The sequence below is a fragment of the Empidonax traillii genome, unplaced genomic scaffold (genome assembly GCF_003031625.1).
Source record: "Empidonax traillii isolate 1590-97213 ecotype Southwest subspecies unplaced genomic scaffold, ASM303162v1 scaffold225:size1387458, whole genome shotgun sequence".
NCBI lineage: Eukaryota > Metazoa > Chordata > Aves > Passeriformes > Tyrannidae > Empidonax > Empidonax traillii.
In genome coordinates, this window is record NW_020955418.1 from 803,134 (window position 1) to 817,741 (window position 14,608).

At 42.8% G+C, this 14,608-nt stretch overlaps 1 protein-coding gene across 1 annotated transcript in view; it reads left to right on the plus strand.

The window, feature by feature from the left end:
• Nucleotides 1-3,156: 3,156 nt before the first annotated feature.
• The window catches only part of RANBP9 (RAN binding protein 9), a 39,770-nt gene continuing 28,318 nt past the window's right edge, over nucleotides 3,157-14,608 (plus strand). Inside the window, exons 1-2 of the mRNA XM_027887919.1 lie at nucleotides 3,157-3,625; nucleotides 12,192-12,303. Coding sequence (XP_027743720.1) covers nucleotides 3,157-3,625; nucleotides 12,192-12,303 — 581 coding nt within the window. The remainder of the gene's footprint in view (nucleotides 3,626-12,191; nucleotides 12,304-14,608) is intronic.

Genomic DNA, 14,608 nt, shown 5'->3' on the forward strand with positions numbered 1-14,608 from the left:
CATAATTATTTCAGCTAAGCAAGACAAGAGGGGACTGTGATGATGAGGAAGTGCTAACAAAACAGAATGGATCCTGTAAATGGTGAATTAAGTTCAATATTGAAAATGGAAAACTATGCACATTAGGGAGGAACATGAGTACTGCTTCTAAATCTGACAGGCTCCAATTCATTTACATCAACCGGAAAGTAGAAACTGGGCATTTATGTCAATATCTATGTGCTATCTCTAATCCTTGCGAAGCTGCAGTCAGAAAATAACAGAATGCAAGAGTAATAAATAAGATACTGGTGAATACCAAGTGTTAGAATACGTCTACAAAAACCTCTGGCATAGTGTACAGATTAAGCCTTACTCCAAAAAAGTGATGTGAATGAGTCTGTCTGGGGGCATGTTTGGGGGAAAAGACTTCGTAAAAAACAGTGTTTTGCTACACTTGGATTATTTATTCTTGGAGCACGGTAAAAGAAGGGATAAAATCAGTCAGAGTAGTGAAGTAGGGAATAATGTCAAGAAGTAAGCACAGAAACACCTGCTCTCCTGTCTTACTGTACAAGAAATAGGAACTTTGTGGTGGCAGTCTCGAAATGGGTGACATGAAGTGTTTTGGCACAAATGCTAAAAGTGAGCCATGACTCAGGAAGTGGATATGGCAGAAAATTTTTTTCATTGAAATGAAAAAAATAGTTAAGACACACGTACACTTACAAACATAATGAATATATTTCCCAATGCCTATAGTTGGCCAAATACTGTATTTTTTAAAAAAGTTATATCACTAAGCATCATGGTTTACAACAACCTCTAAATATGAGAAAGCAAACCTACATATAGTGGGAGATAGCCTACCAGTGCCAGGGTAATTGACCCTCAGGCATGATTTAGAATGTGTTTTGACATCCATCTTAGGAACTTCTCTATAATTTGCAGCTCCTTTTGATAGGGTATTTTTAGATAACTGCATTTTGTCCAGCCATAGATGCTACTAGTCATCATGGAGCAGTGACAGGATATTTTGGTAACTATAGGTGAGAAGTGTTTAGCTTCATACAAGCCTTTGTGAGTGTCACACCTGCATTACCTCACCAACCATTTCACACACGTGAAGCATAATTAACCTCCTCTATTTCCTGCTTCTGTATTTATTCTCCAACATGTTGACAGCTGGAAATGAGTTTGTGAAGCGCCCAACATTTCAGGTTCATGGAAGCACAGAATCATTAGGGTTGGAAGGAACCTCTGGAGATCATCCAGTTCAACCTCCCTGTCAAGGCAGGGTCACTGACAGCAGGTAACACAGGAACATATCCAAGAGGGTTTTGAATGTCTCCAGAGTGGGAGACTCCACAACTTCCCTGGGCAGCCTGTTCCAGTGCTCTGCTATTCTCAATGTAAAGAAGTTCTTCCTCCCGTTGAGGCGAAGCTTCTTTTTCCCTTTACGGCAATTGCTCCAGGAACACTGCACTGCTCCTCCTGCCCTCCTCAGCTGAGTCATTCCCGAGCTTTCCTACCTCTGGGGAATGCTCTCAGTGGCACTTCTCTTTATCCCCATGCGAGGCTGGACTCAAGGTGTGGGCAGCAGAGCCTCCTAGGTGCTGCACTGGCCCATCAACATCTGTTTTCCCCATCGCCATCACTGATGGTGGTAGAGTCCCCCATGATGCCTCCTTCAGTTCTTCTCCAATTTAATGTTACAACCTGCCCCTGAAGGCAGGGTAACTGATGTTCTTGGGATGATTAGAGTGAAACAACAGTGTATGACTGAGATGTGCATATATATATATATATGTGGGGAATTTACATTCTTTGCAGGAATTGTAACTCAATCTGTCACTGCTTGTTGGTCATGCCAACTGTTATGAGCCTAGGTCATACAGGGCTGGGAAAGGTCAGCACTATTGCTGTTTAATTTCATCAGGAGTAGACAGTTTGCATTTGACTCATCCCAGGTGGTTATTCCTTTTGAATTGGTCATTGACCCAACGAGGGTTAGTGTCTTTCTTTCCATTAGCCCTCTGAGGGTCAGCTTGACTTTCTCCCTTTAACGCCAGAAAAACTTTCAACGGGTTTGATGCTCCCAGGGCAATTCCAAGAGGAAAAACATTATCATCATAATCTCATGACCAGTGACAGGACTCGATGAATGGCATGAAGCTGAGTCGGGGGAAGTTTATGTTGGGTATTGGGAAAACGTTTTTCACCCAGAGAGTAGTGGGCACTGGAATAGGCTCTCCAGGGTCATAACACCAAGCTTGACGGAATTAGAGAAACATTTGGACAATGCTCTCAGGCACATGGTGTGATTCTTGGGGCAGCCTGTGCAGGGCCAGGACTTGGACTCGATGATCCTGTTGGGCCCCTTCCAGCTCAGCATATTTTATGACTCGACGATGATTCCGTAACGAGGGGACAGTCCCCATTTGACTGACCCTCGGTGGTAACACCCTTTATCAGCCCACCGAGGGTCAATGTCCTTTTCCCCACTATCCCCGGGGGGTCGGTCAGACTTCCTCCTGGGGAAAAACCTCGCGACAGGTCCGGCTCACGCCAGAAAACCCTAAAGAAAAGCTTTGAACCACACCGATCGCTCCAACACGACCCGATCCGCGGGACCAACCCAACCCTCCTCCCGCTCCCCCTGTCCCTCCCCTGTCCCTTCCCTCAGCGCCTCGCGCCCGCCGAGGGGCGGACGCCCCGCCTCCCGGCCCCGCCCCGTCGCGCGCGCGCTCGGGGGGGGCGGGGCCAGGCCGCGGGCTCTGCTGACTCGGGGGCGCGCTGGGGGCCGGACGGAGCGTGTGCGCGCCGGGCGCGCCCCCGACCGGAGGAGGGGCGGGGGGACCGAGCCAGCCCCGCCGCCAGCTCCCCATCCGCCCGCCGCTTCCGCCCGCCGCCGCCGCTCTCCTCGCCTCTGCCCCGACCCCGCCGCGCCCCGCGACGCCCCCCGCTCCCTCCCATCGGGCACCTCCACCGGTCGCCGTCATCGCCAGCCCCTCCCCGCCCCCCGTCTTCCTCCGAGGCGCCCCGGTTGTGGGGGTGACCCGCGCTCCGCAGCGCCCCGGGCCTGCCCGTCGCTCCGCCCCCGGGCCCGTCCGGTGACAGTCGCGACCGCCGCGGGAGGTGGCGGCGGAGGAGCAGCAGGAGGAGGCCGGAGCCGGGATGTCCGGGCAGCAGCAACAGCCGCCGCCGCCGCCGCAGCTCCCCTTGGCGGCCGCCGTGCCCCCTCCGGCGCCGGGGATCCCCCCGTCGGCCGCCGCCAGCCCCGGCCCCGCTCCGGCCGCCGCGCTCCTGCTCCACCCGCCGCCGCCGCCGCCTCCGGCCACCGCGGCGCCGCCACCACCCGCCACCGCCGCCGGGAGCAGCGGCGGCAGCGGCCCCGCGGGCGCGGGGGGCGGCGGGGCCGGCGCGGTGCTGGGCCTGCCGGCGGGCAGCGGCACCAGCGCCCCGGCGCCCTTCCCGCACGGGGACCCGGCCCTGAACGAGCAGGAGAAGGAGCTGAAGCGTCGGCTGAAGAGGCTCTACCCGGCCGTGGACGAGCAGGAGACGCCGCTGCCCCGCTCCTGGAGCCCGAAGGACAAATTCAGTTACATCGGCCTCTCGCAGAACAACCTGCGGGTGCACTACAAAGGTGAGGAGGGGCGGCCCGGGCCGCCGCGACACCCCCTGTCTGTGTCCCCCTCCGCCATCTCTCCATCGGGCAGTGGGCACAGGAGTAACAATAACAGGAAATAACACACGCTCCTCTCCCTCTTTCTTCCCTGTTTTCCGATCCCGTAAATTCTCCCCCCACACACACCTCCCCCCGCAGCGTGGAGAGAAGGGTCTTTTTTTTTTTTTTTTTCCTCTTATTTCAGCTTTATTTTTCTCTCCTTTCCCCTCACCCCATTTCTGTCGCCGTGCGGGGAAAGGCGGGGGGACACACACACAAGGGGCCGCCCCCGCCTCCTTATGCTTCTGGAGTGGGCATTATGTAAACTCCGAGACTTCCTCCGTGGATTCAGGTATCGCCAGTACGTTTGGGTCTGAGGCAGGAGAATAAAGGACGCTCGGCATGACGTGTCCTGTTTATGGTAATGGGCGAGAAGAAAAAGAAGTGGCTGCCTTTTTTTTTTTTTTTTTTTTTTTTTTTCTTCTTCCTCCCCTCTCGAGAAGAGCAAGGGTTAAACGGAGTTAAGAGCAGCAAGCGTTAAGCTATTGAACACGGAAATGACGGGAGGGGAGAGCACGGAGAAAAACATGGTTTATTTTTAAACTGTGAAAAAAATGGCTTTAAAAAAGTCACTGGTAACAGTCTTGCCTAACTATTGCACAGAGTGATTTGAGGGAAGGAATGACAATAGGGCTTAAGTTAATAAAGGTGACTTTATAACTTTCTGCTAGACGTTTCACAGTTAGTTACAGGTTTTCAAATAAAAGGTAGAAGCCCCAGAGTATGCTTTTGTGTAAAAAAATTAGCGAGAGGCAACAGAAGAAAAACTTGTGTTGGTTGTTATGAAATGTCATAAAAGCTGGAAACGTAAGTGTACACTCTGACCTGAAAAAACACAGACACATCTGGTGTTCTAGGCCCAAAGTCCTGAAGTAGAAGTGTTGTGGATTCCAAACCACTTCTGAGTTGGCTGTGAAAAACTGGATCTTTTGTCAGTCTGTAATCAAATGAACGTAGTGGGAGGGGAAAAAACACCCGTGCAATTACCCTTTCTCAGAGTTTACAGTGGAGAAATTCAAGGGAAATCTTGATAAACATGTTACTGTTTAATCGGAGAAGGAAAACGGCAACACAAACACATGGCAGGATTTGGCTGCCATGAAAGGATTAAATGTACTTTGGAACACTTTTTATTTTTTTTTAATAGAGAAGTTTTTTTTATTACATACAAAATACTTGGTTAAAAATGCTAAGTTTGATGCACCATACAAGGATAATAAAGGAGTCTGATGACTGTAGAGCAGGTTTCTGGGAGGCACCAAGTGATTTAAGGATGTGTAATTTAATACTCAACTCTGAATTTCCTGGCTTTTGTTCAGTGTTTTATGACCTTGTATTTTTAGAAGCATTTTGTATTTTCTGGTGCTTAGTAGCAGCGGGGTTTTTGGTTTTGGTTTTGTTTTTTTCTTCTGAGATGATCATAGCTTTATGGCCATCAAGTCCTTCTGCTGGTTTGCTTTGTTTTGGCCAACTCCTTTTGCTTATGAGCTAGAATTTAGACGTGGAACCTCTCTGATCTGACAGGGTAATTGCAGAAGTGAATTTTTAAGCTTTCCCTGTGATATCCCTGTTTTTCCTCACCTCCTTTGCCATAATGTTAAAAAAAAAAAAAGGAAATACATTACCTCAAAAAAATTACAGGAGGCTCAGCATGTTTCTGAAGTATAGGTAACGTAGGAAATAGTGTGGATGCTCCACCAGAAGACATAATGCACAGTTAGAAGGTTAGAACAAGAAAATACCTTTACTCTAGTTCTTAAATAATGGTAAGTGATGGAGGTTGAAGAGTTCCTAGGTTAGCCCAGAGGACTGTGAGGAGGAGAGGTGTCAGTATAACATGTCTGTGCTTTGCTTTTTCCTAAGTGCAGATGGGAGTGAATCGCTTCTTAAGTGGCCTATCTTTTCTTCCTGGTAATTTAATGAAGGTGGCTGTTAGGGCAACTCCATATTTATGTTACCGGCTTGGCACCTGGAGTTGCTAACTGGGCTAAGCAATGAATGGTATCAGAGCATTCCTACCTGAGAACTAGGGGGGAAACCCACTAAAGCATTTGCTGCCTTTTCTCCTTCCTGGATCCTTCAGCCCTGAGAATACAATTAAAGGGAAGAAAATGAGAGGTTCAGTGAGGAGAGTAAGGGAAGATGGCAAGTAACAATGTGCTTAGCATTGTCAAATATTGTTTCTATAAGTCAGTTGTAAATAGAGGGCTTAAAAGAACTCGTCTTCTTGTGGAATATTGGCACTTTCAGTGCTTCTGAAGTTATCTAAGTAGTAGTGGAAGAAGGATGGATGTTTTTATTGAAAGGAAATTTGAATCACGTATTGAGCAGGGATAAAGATCTGTTGTGTTCTTGAGCAAAATACTGAAGGAAGACAGATCTGTCCAAAGAAGCCAGTATCTTAAAGCAGTTCTTACTGTTTTCTATTACTGTACTATAGGTACCTTGTACACTTAAATTTTCTTTTCTGCCTCTGTAGATTTCTGTCTTCAGAACTGTTTTTCTGGAGTAATTTCCTCCTGTCTGTGACTGACAGGGGGCAGAAAGCAGTAACATCAGTGCTTTCCTTTCACTCTGTAGGTGCTGGGATAGTTACCACTGAAAAAAAAATGGTTGGGGAGGAACAATCAGAGCAAAAGCTTTCAAAGTCATTTTTCGTATAATTAACTTCATAATTTTAATGTGCTGATGTATTGTGAGCAGTGATATTTTTGTTTCATTGGTTCGTGAGAGGAATGATGGTCCTCTCTGTCTAATTTTTGAAGATTCATTTCCTTGCTTACCAGTGGACAACTTGTATGGAAACTTCAACAGCAGTAGATGTCTCTTTGTACCATTACAGCTGTGTGTACTGCATTTCTGGACCTGAAGATTTTTGCAAGCATCCTACAGAGTGCTTAAAAATGAAAACTGCTGGAAAACCAGGCATTGATCAGGTGGTGGAGGTTTAAAAAAAAAAAAAGGAATGTAGTTTAGGATTGGAATAGCAGCTCTTTAATTTTTGTTGGAGGTCAACAAAACTCAAGGGTCAGTGCTCTTTTTTGTTCTCTCTCAGAATCACAGTGTTATTTAGAAAAGGAAAGGAAACTTACATGGTGAGGTGTTTGAAGGGAAAATGCATTGACTGCCTTGTTGTTTACCAGAACAAGTCGATTTCTCTCCATAGTGAGCTGTTCTGTTACACTTTTACAAATTCTGATTCTTGGTTAGGAAACTCGGTCAAAATCTGGATGTGAAATACATATACAGTGGCATCAGTGATACTGTAATATATGAAAGATTATACCTAGAGTATTTTTGTTTTTCAGATGGACAGACATACATTTTTGTGTTGCTGCCAATTAGCTGTGCAAGCTGACAGAGGGCTAACACTGTCCTGGTGACTGTTGTTCATGGTATATCTGTGTAAGCGAGACAATGAAAAACAATACTAGAAAAAACCCTTGTCATTTCCCTTAATGATAATATTTGCAGCTCTGAGCTGTAGGTAAGTGGAAAAGAAAGTGTAATTGTACGCTGCATGTGAAGCAGGGACCACATAAAATGCATAGTTGTTAAGGTGAGATATCTTTAAAAATATTCCTATGTATTTCTAAAATATTCAGAATTAACACATGGGTCTTGTTGAAAAACAGGGATTTCATAAATACTGTATGTAATATGAACGTTCCACTAGACAGACAAGTTAGGTTTCCAGCAGATAGTGATCTATGCTATGGAGTGTAAGGAGACAAAAACACAGACTCAATGCAGATTGAAACCGTGGAAGAAACTATGTACAGAATTAGGTAAAATCATGGAAAGTCCTATAGTAACTTCATTAAAGTTAGGCATGTGACAATTGTCCAAGAAAGGCTGAGGAAAGTTGTGCAATTTTGAGTAAGCTGCCATTGTGTGAACTTTTTCTAATGTATCACAGGCCAGGAAATCTTAGCCAGACATTTATTTACACTGCAGTTGCCTTTGAACTGTCTATAGTGCCAAACTAAAAAACAAAAATAAATTACTTTTCAGTGCAAACTATGCATTACGTTTTCTATAAAGAACTGAGGAGGATTCCACAGCAATAGTTCTTTGTTGTCACTCAGTGATACAAGAATGGTGTCAATTTTTCTGGCAGAAAACATGGTACATTCAGTACGGTTCGCCTGCTTTGGACACCTTGCTTTTTTAAACTGGGGGAAAAGTTAAAATTAGTAATCTGTGTCTTTTTTTTTTTTTCTTCTTAGAATCATAGAATCATTTAGGTTGGAAAAGAGCTCTAGGATCATTCAGTCCAACCACAAACTCAGCATTGCTGAGTCCACCACTAAACCGTGTCCCCAGGTGCCACATCTACAGGTTTTGTAAATACCTTCAGGGATGGTGACTCAACCATTTCCCTGGGCAGCCTGTTCCATTCTTGTCTCAGTGAAACTTTCCTAATGAATTCAACAGAAGATTAGGCCTTGATTATTTTATTTTTGGCAGTGTGAGCAAGTCATTGAACCACCTGTTGGAAATAACTGCAGTTCAGCTTATGTAAACTTCATTTAAGGATTTAAACTGGATAAACATGCTTACTTTTGTCTAGGTAGGCACTCCCATAAACTTCTTTTGGACTATTTGGTGCATAGGCATTATACACTTACATTTAGATTCAAATGTTATCTTTTTTGAAAGCAGAAATGGCTTCTCCAAACACGTTTTCGTCTGAATTAGCTCTTTTCCAAATAAATGGAATTTAAATTTAGATTAATTTCAATGTAATTTTGCTACAGGACCGGTGATACTAGTTTTACTAAAAATCATCAGTGTGAATGCTTAAAAAATGAAATAAAGCATGGTCAGTTCATGGTTGTTAAACACTTCTAATGAAAGCCCAAATGACAACAGTTCTGGTAACTGAACTTAGCTATGATCTGGTTTGCAGTGTAAATTTTGAGCTGTGTAGACCTGTTTTCCCCTTTCTGCCTCAATGCATCTGTTTGCAGAGTTCTTTTTTTAATGCTGAACATTATTAATTTTTAGTGTTAAGACAGACTTTAAAAGCGTTCTTTTAAATACTCAAACTATATCTTGTAACTATGAAAGGTCTGTTTTGAGTAAACATAGGGCAGTATTCATGTGATCTGCTTCAGGTGTTTGGAACCTCAGAATCAGAAGTTCAGAGTTGCGTGTTGAACTCCTTTTTTTTTATTCACAGGCAAGGAAGTGAGGATTCAGGTTACCAAATAATGTGGCAGCAGTTTAAAGCATCAAGCTAATGGGCCAGACTCAGCTCAGAGTCCCATTGGTGACGGTGGTCATAAGGGAGTGCCTGTGAAAAAATCTAAAAACATCTTGGGCATATATGGGTGTATGTGTGTTTCCCGTCTCGCTTTCCAGCCATTTTAAGCTGAGGGACATCCTGAGCTCAAGGCAGTGTCTCAGTTAACTTCTTTTCTAGTGTCCAGTGTCCTCATAAACAAACATCTGTAGTATCATTTGATAAGAAATTTTGCTGTTCAACTACCCGTTCCGTAAAGAGCCTTTTCTTGTTTTAAAGCTGGCTGATAACTAGTGTCTCTTGACTCCTCACATAATCCAGGGTAGCTTGGTGGTAGTGAAAGTCTCAACTTCCATGTTTAAATGATGTGGAGATTGGAATATCTGAAAGTACTTAACTGCTAGATGATATTGAATTTTCTGTTAGACATAATAATTGTACGTAACTACAAATATAAGCGGCATATTCAAGTAGTAAAATGGGATTCACAGGAGATTATATTAAAAGGACAGCAGTTCTAAATTTAGGGTATCTTCTGTTTTAATGGGATGAAAGTAGTTCTGGGCACTGACTTCCCCAAGCATGTTGCTTCACCACATGAAGTGTTTGGCAATACTGGTGAGGTATCCTGTTACTTCTGCCCCTATGTTGACCTCTTATTTGCAGTGTGACAGCTGTGTGTGGCTGTGTTGTGAACTGGATCAGGGAACTGATCTGCTGCTTAAAAAAATCTGGTAGGTTTCTTAAAGCCCGATCAGCTAATCAATCTGGTTCCTGGTATGTCCTTGCAAATAGCTGCCTGAATTGGGAATGGGGTGAGAGAAGGGGAGTTTCAGGAAGACGTACTAAGAATACTTTAAATAGGTATTGTTTCCAAACACTTAGATTGTGATTTCACAAAGCAAAGTCTACTGGGTAATAGATGTACATTTTCAATAATATTTGGCTAGTTCCTACTACTTTAGTTTTTTCTATGTGGAAGACTTTGCCAAATAAGGAGAGTGACTCAGACTGAAACTACACAGATTGTCAAGTGCATAGAGTAACCAAGGGAACTTCTTTGCAGTCTATTTTAAAATAAAAACCTAAGGATATTTAAAAGGAAAGTATTTTTCATTCCCCCTACCTTCCTCTAACTAATGCATCATTTAATCAGACCTATCTGAATTTAAGGGATATCTTAGGAGTTTAATGTTCTGGCCTTTTAGCTGAAGGATTTCTGCATGCTTAGGAATAATAATGTAATTTATACTAGCTAAATAGTGAGCTGCCAGCACTTGAAAACCAAGCAAACCCATGGAAGCTCTAAGATCACGTACTTAATTATTATCTTGGTTGTCGCAGCCTGAGGAAATAGCTGAAAAGTAGTGAGCAATAAAACATGTACACTGTCTTGTGTAGGGAGGAGTAAGTGACTGGTTTTTCCTCATGTGAGACTTCAGAAATCAACAGGCAGAAGGTATGCAATAAGCTTAACGTTGTAAAACCTGTGAGGCGACCGAAGGATTCTTGTACAAAATATTTAGTAATACTAACGACACATTGAAGTGGACATTGGATTTGCACCCAGAAAAGTAATGTAGCACACTGGGGTGAACTCCTTTACATCAGAAAAACTCTCTAGGTTAAACCTAATCTCAGTGAGTGAAGAATTCGTGTGTGCTAATAAAGTTTTGATTGCAGGTGCAGCCATGGCGAGAGTTCTCCCTGGCTGAACGTATGCCGTTTGTTAGGAGCTGGTTGGTGCTGGCTCTGCAGGCTGATAAGCACTGACTGCTTTATGAGCACTTACACTGTAGATCGCTGTGCTTAGAGGGTCTGTACAGGTTACTGCCTGACCTCTGTGCTTGGAGGTGCAGTGCAGGGTAGTACCTGACCCTCTGTGTTTAGAGGTTCAGTACTGCAGGCCAGCTGGGCCTGATCTGTCTGGCTGCCTATGCTGTCATTCTCCGGCAGTTTCTTCTTTGCTGTGTGACCTGACTTGCTGCACCTCAGACAGGATTAATCTGAGCCTAAACAGTAGTAATTCAGTGATAATGCCAGTGGAAGGAGCATGTTTGTTTGTAGGGTTTTTTGCATATGCAGATCAATTGCTATGCAGGTGCAGTAGGCCTCCTTGTCTGGACTGGAGATGACAGCTGGAGTGCTGCAGCACAAGTGATTTGTACAGCACACTCAAAACAGGCAGCGCTTTCCATCGTGACACAGATCCACATGGAGAGGCATGGGATCTGTGTGAATTACTCTTATGGCAATGACAGTCTGTTCCTGGTTGCCATCTTACTGAGTTACCTTATCTCTTGCCAGGATCCAAAATACTTTCCAACTTGCTTTTTAAAACCATTTAGATGATGCCCTGCGTGATCTTCACCTGGGAGACGCTGAGCTTGCTTGAATAGGTTGTTGCTGTAACAAGTCATACAGTCAAAAGCCTTCTTTGACGTGTCCTTTGGAACAAAGGGCTTTGAAGAGGGTGGCACATTCAGAAGAGTTAGTGATAGGAGAGTGCAAGTGGCTCTCCAGCCTAAAGGCTGAAAATCCTGAGAGTAGACAAGAGCTGGCACTGGGCATTCTTCTTGTGGCAGAGCTAATACGTTGTGAGCCTTGAAAGAAGAAGTAGTAGGAGCTGCATGAGCTCAGCTGCAGGCTGAAACATTTAATGCTGTCCTGAAATAACATTCAAAATGTGGAAATCGATGACGAGTAGTATGTTCTGTGTAATGACTGATGTTTATTCTGAAGGACATTAGAATTAAAGTGTCTTAAATAACTTGTAGAGTCAGAAGCACTAAGTATTAGATTAAACTCTCGTGTTTAATCTATAATTAGATTGTTTAAACCAGTCTATAAAAATGAGTAAGACCTGTGCATCTGAGAAATATACCATTCTTCCAAATCCAGGAGGGCTTTTGTCCAGTATGTAATTTACAGTGATGAAACTTTTTTCTGGTTTCCTTTAAAATAATTGTTGGACCTTATGGAATACTATATCCAGAATTTCTCACAGCATGCGTAGTTGCAATACAGGTGCTTTCAATGAAAACTTAATATTGGAAGAAAATTTTCCAGCATAAAAATGAGACTGATTAGAAGATTATCATGTATTTTTTGCTCATTACATTACATAAGCCCTTTGTTTTGAGTAGTTGGCGTGCAAACCTTTGAGTCATACTTGCATACCTTCTGCAGTTATCTTATATACATTTTTGTTGAGTTTTGAATGTCGTTGTTTTTCAGGTCATGGAAAAACTCCAAAAGATGCTGCTTCTGTTCGAGCTACACATCCTATACCTGCAGCCTGTGGCATATACTATTTCGAAGTTAAAATTGTCAGTAAGGGAAGAGATGGGTAAGCATTGAGTGCATTATTAACTATTGCGTGAAATACTGTCTCACACCATCTTTCTTTCAGTGAAGGGATGTCTTTGGTATCAAAACATATTTTCATGTTTTACGGCTTTGTATAACTTGATTCCTTCTTGAGAAGTTGCAGTCTTATATTTGGTTGTTTAAGAGAGTGGTATTTACGGTGGTATTTATTGCCCGCAAATCAGTGTATGGAATAAATATCATAACATCATCTCATTTTTAATGTGACAAAAAGTTAGTGTTTGGAAAATCGTGGTTTGACCGTGTTCTTACCTTTAAAGGTGTTGTGGTTTTAGCTGTATGGATTTACAGACTTTCATGTAATTTTTAGCCCGATTTTAGGGTGTGCAGCAGACCAATGTACCCCCTTCAGTGTGGTCTTTTCATGGATGTCATATCAGTCTTGAAACAGAAAGTTATTCTTAAGGTTTGCATGTTGATGAATAGTAATAAAAATAAAGGGTAATGTTCTGAATAGGTGTCTGGGAATTTGTCACCCTGTGGAAAGGAGTTGATGAGTAAGAAGCTGATGCTTCTTGCAATCCATCTGACCTATGAATCTGTTGAAGCACAAGGGATACCATGCTTTGAACTCTACTGGGGCAGATAGAATCTCATCTGGGAAGGTCTTGAAGTGCTAATGAAATCTTTGCTAAATCACCTTAATTCATCTTTCACTGCTTTTGGTAGAGTGTGTGCTTTAATCCTGACACACCGATTGTGTTGGCTGTGTGGGACTACCAAAGCAGTACTTCTTTCCAATGTGCTGTAGTATATTGGCTGGTTCTACTTCAAGGTTCTAGTCAGGACTGAATGTCCCTGTTCTGGGTACAAGCATGTTGCAGATGCTTGTGTCCTGTTGTGAAAATAGATATTGAGGGAAAAGAAAGATTTGGTAGCTCTTTGGATGAAATTCAGGATCTTAGTCTTTTCTTTGTTTTGCTGCAGTTTGTTTCTTTCATTTTCTCCGTTTCCACAAGCCTTCTGTAAGTCATAAGCAGTATTTAAACTTTTTTGTTTTGCTTACAGTACTGTATAGAGATATGTTGAAAAGAATAACCTCTCACTGCTGCTGCTTTGTAGGGGCATTTATGAGTTTGTTGTTATTTCTGTTCACAAAAGTTACCTGTGGTAGATTTCTTTGCTATGAAAAACTTACGTCCATAGCTACTTTTGTCACACTGTGAAGATCTAATTATTTTTTTGATTGAAATTATAGACATTAGCGTTTCAAGTAATATTTTACTATCAATTTTAGAAATGCCTTTTGTGTTGAGGTTTGTTTTTTTTTTTTTTTTAATTTTAGGAACCTTTTAAAAAAATTGCCCTGGGGCTGGCAGTTAAGGAGAAGTTCTTACTGTGATATGCTAGTGATGTTCATCTCTTCTTGAAATAGGTTTCTGCCTGCTTAGTTTGGAAGCTACCTTTTTTGAAGTGGTAGATTTCAAAAAGTGTCCGTGTGTATGTCATTTTACATAGCTCCTCTAACACTTTACTTAGGTATTTGTCCAGTTTTAGTGATTTTTAATTCAGTAGACCAATCAGGGGAATCCTACACCTTTGAGTAATTTTTTTCAAGGTTTTGTTGTTTAAATGTTTATTTGTGAGATGTACGTAGCTAAGACTTACGAAGTTGCCTGCTGAGAGTGCTTAAAAAATGGAGAGTACTTTTTTTCAGTTAATGATAATACATACTGCCTTGTCCTTGCTTCATCCTTATGACCTTTTTAGTGTCACTTTATGAAACATTAACTGCATAATCAGCTGAGGTGGTAATTTTTTTCATTGTATAAGATAGTATAGATGCTGGGAAATACTGTGCACAGAACCAAAGCCAAATCTAGCTAGGTTCGTAATGACCAGGAGTCAACATGTGGAACCTCCCTGGATGTGTGTATCTCTAGACCCTCTTTCCAGATCCAGGTGATCTTTGATGAGATGCAGGATGAATGTCTTACAGTTCAGTGTTACACTGCATTCAAACTAATACAATTTTCTGTAATAAGTAAATTGGGGAATTTATTGCAGAGAAATAGAAGTAGGACTGTAGAAACCAGCTTGTGTCTGATAGGATTTATTAGTTCTTTTTCACTATGAGTTGTGCTTCACCTGGCTTACTTCAGGTACTTCCCCCCCCCCCCCTTTATGTGGCATCTGGTAATGGGAACAGAGTTCAGGAAGACCATATCTGTAGAACACCAGCATGTAACTAATAGGTCAATTAGCTAAAACCCCTTAGTGCTGCAAAATCATCTGTTCTGTATGTTATAGTAGTGTTTAAATAA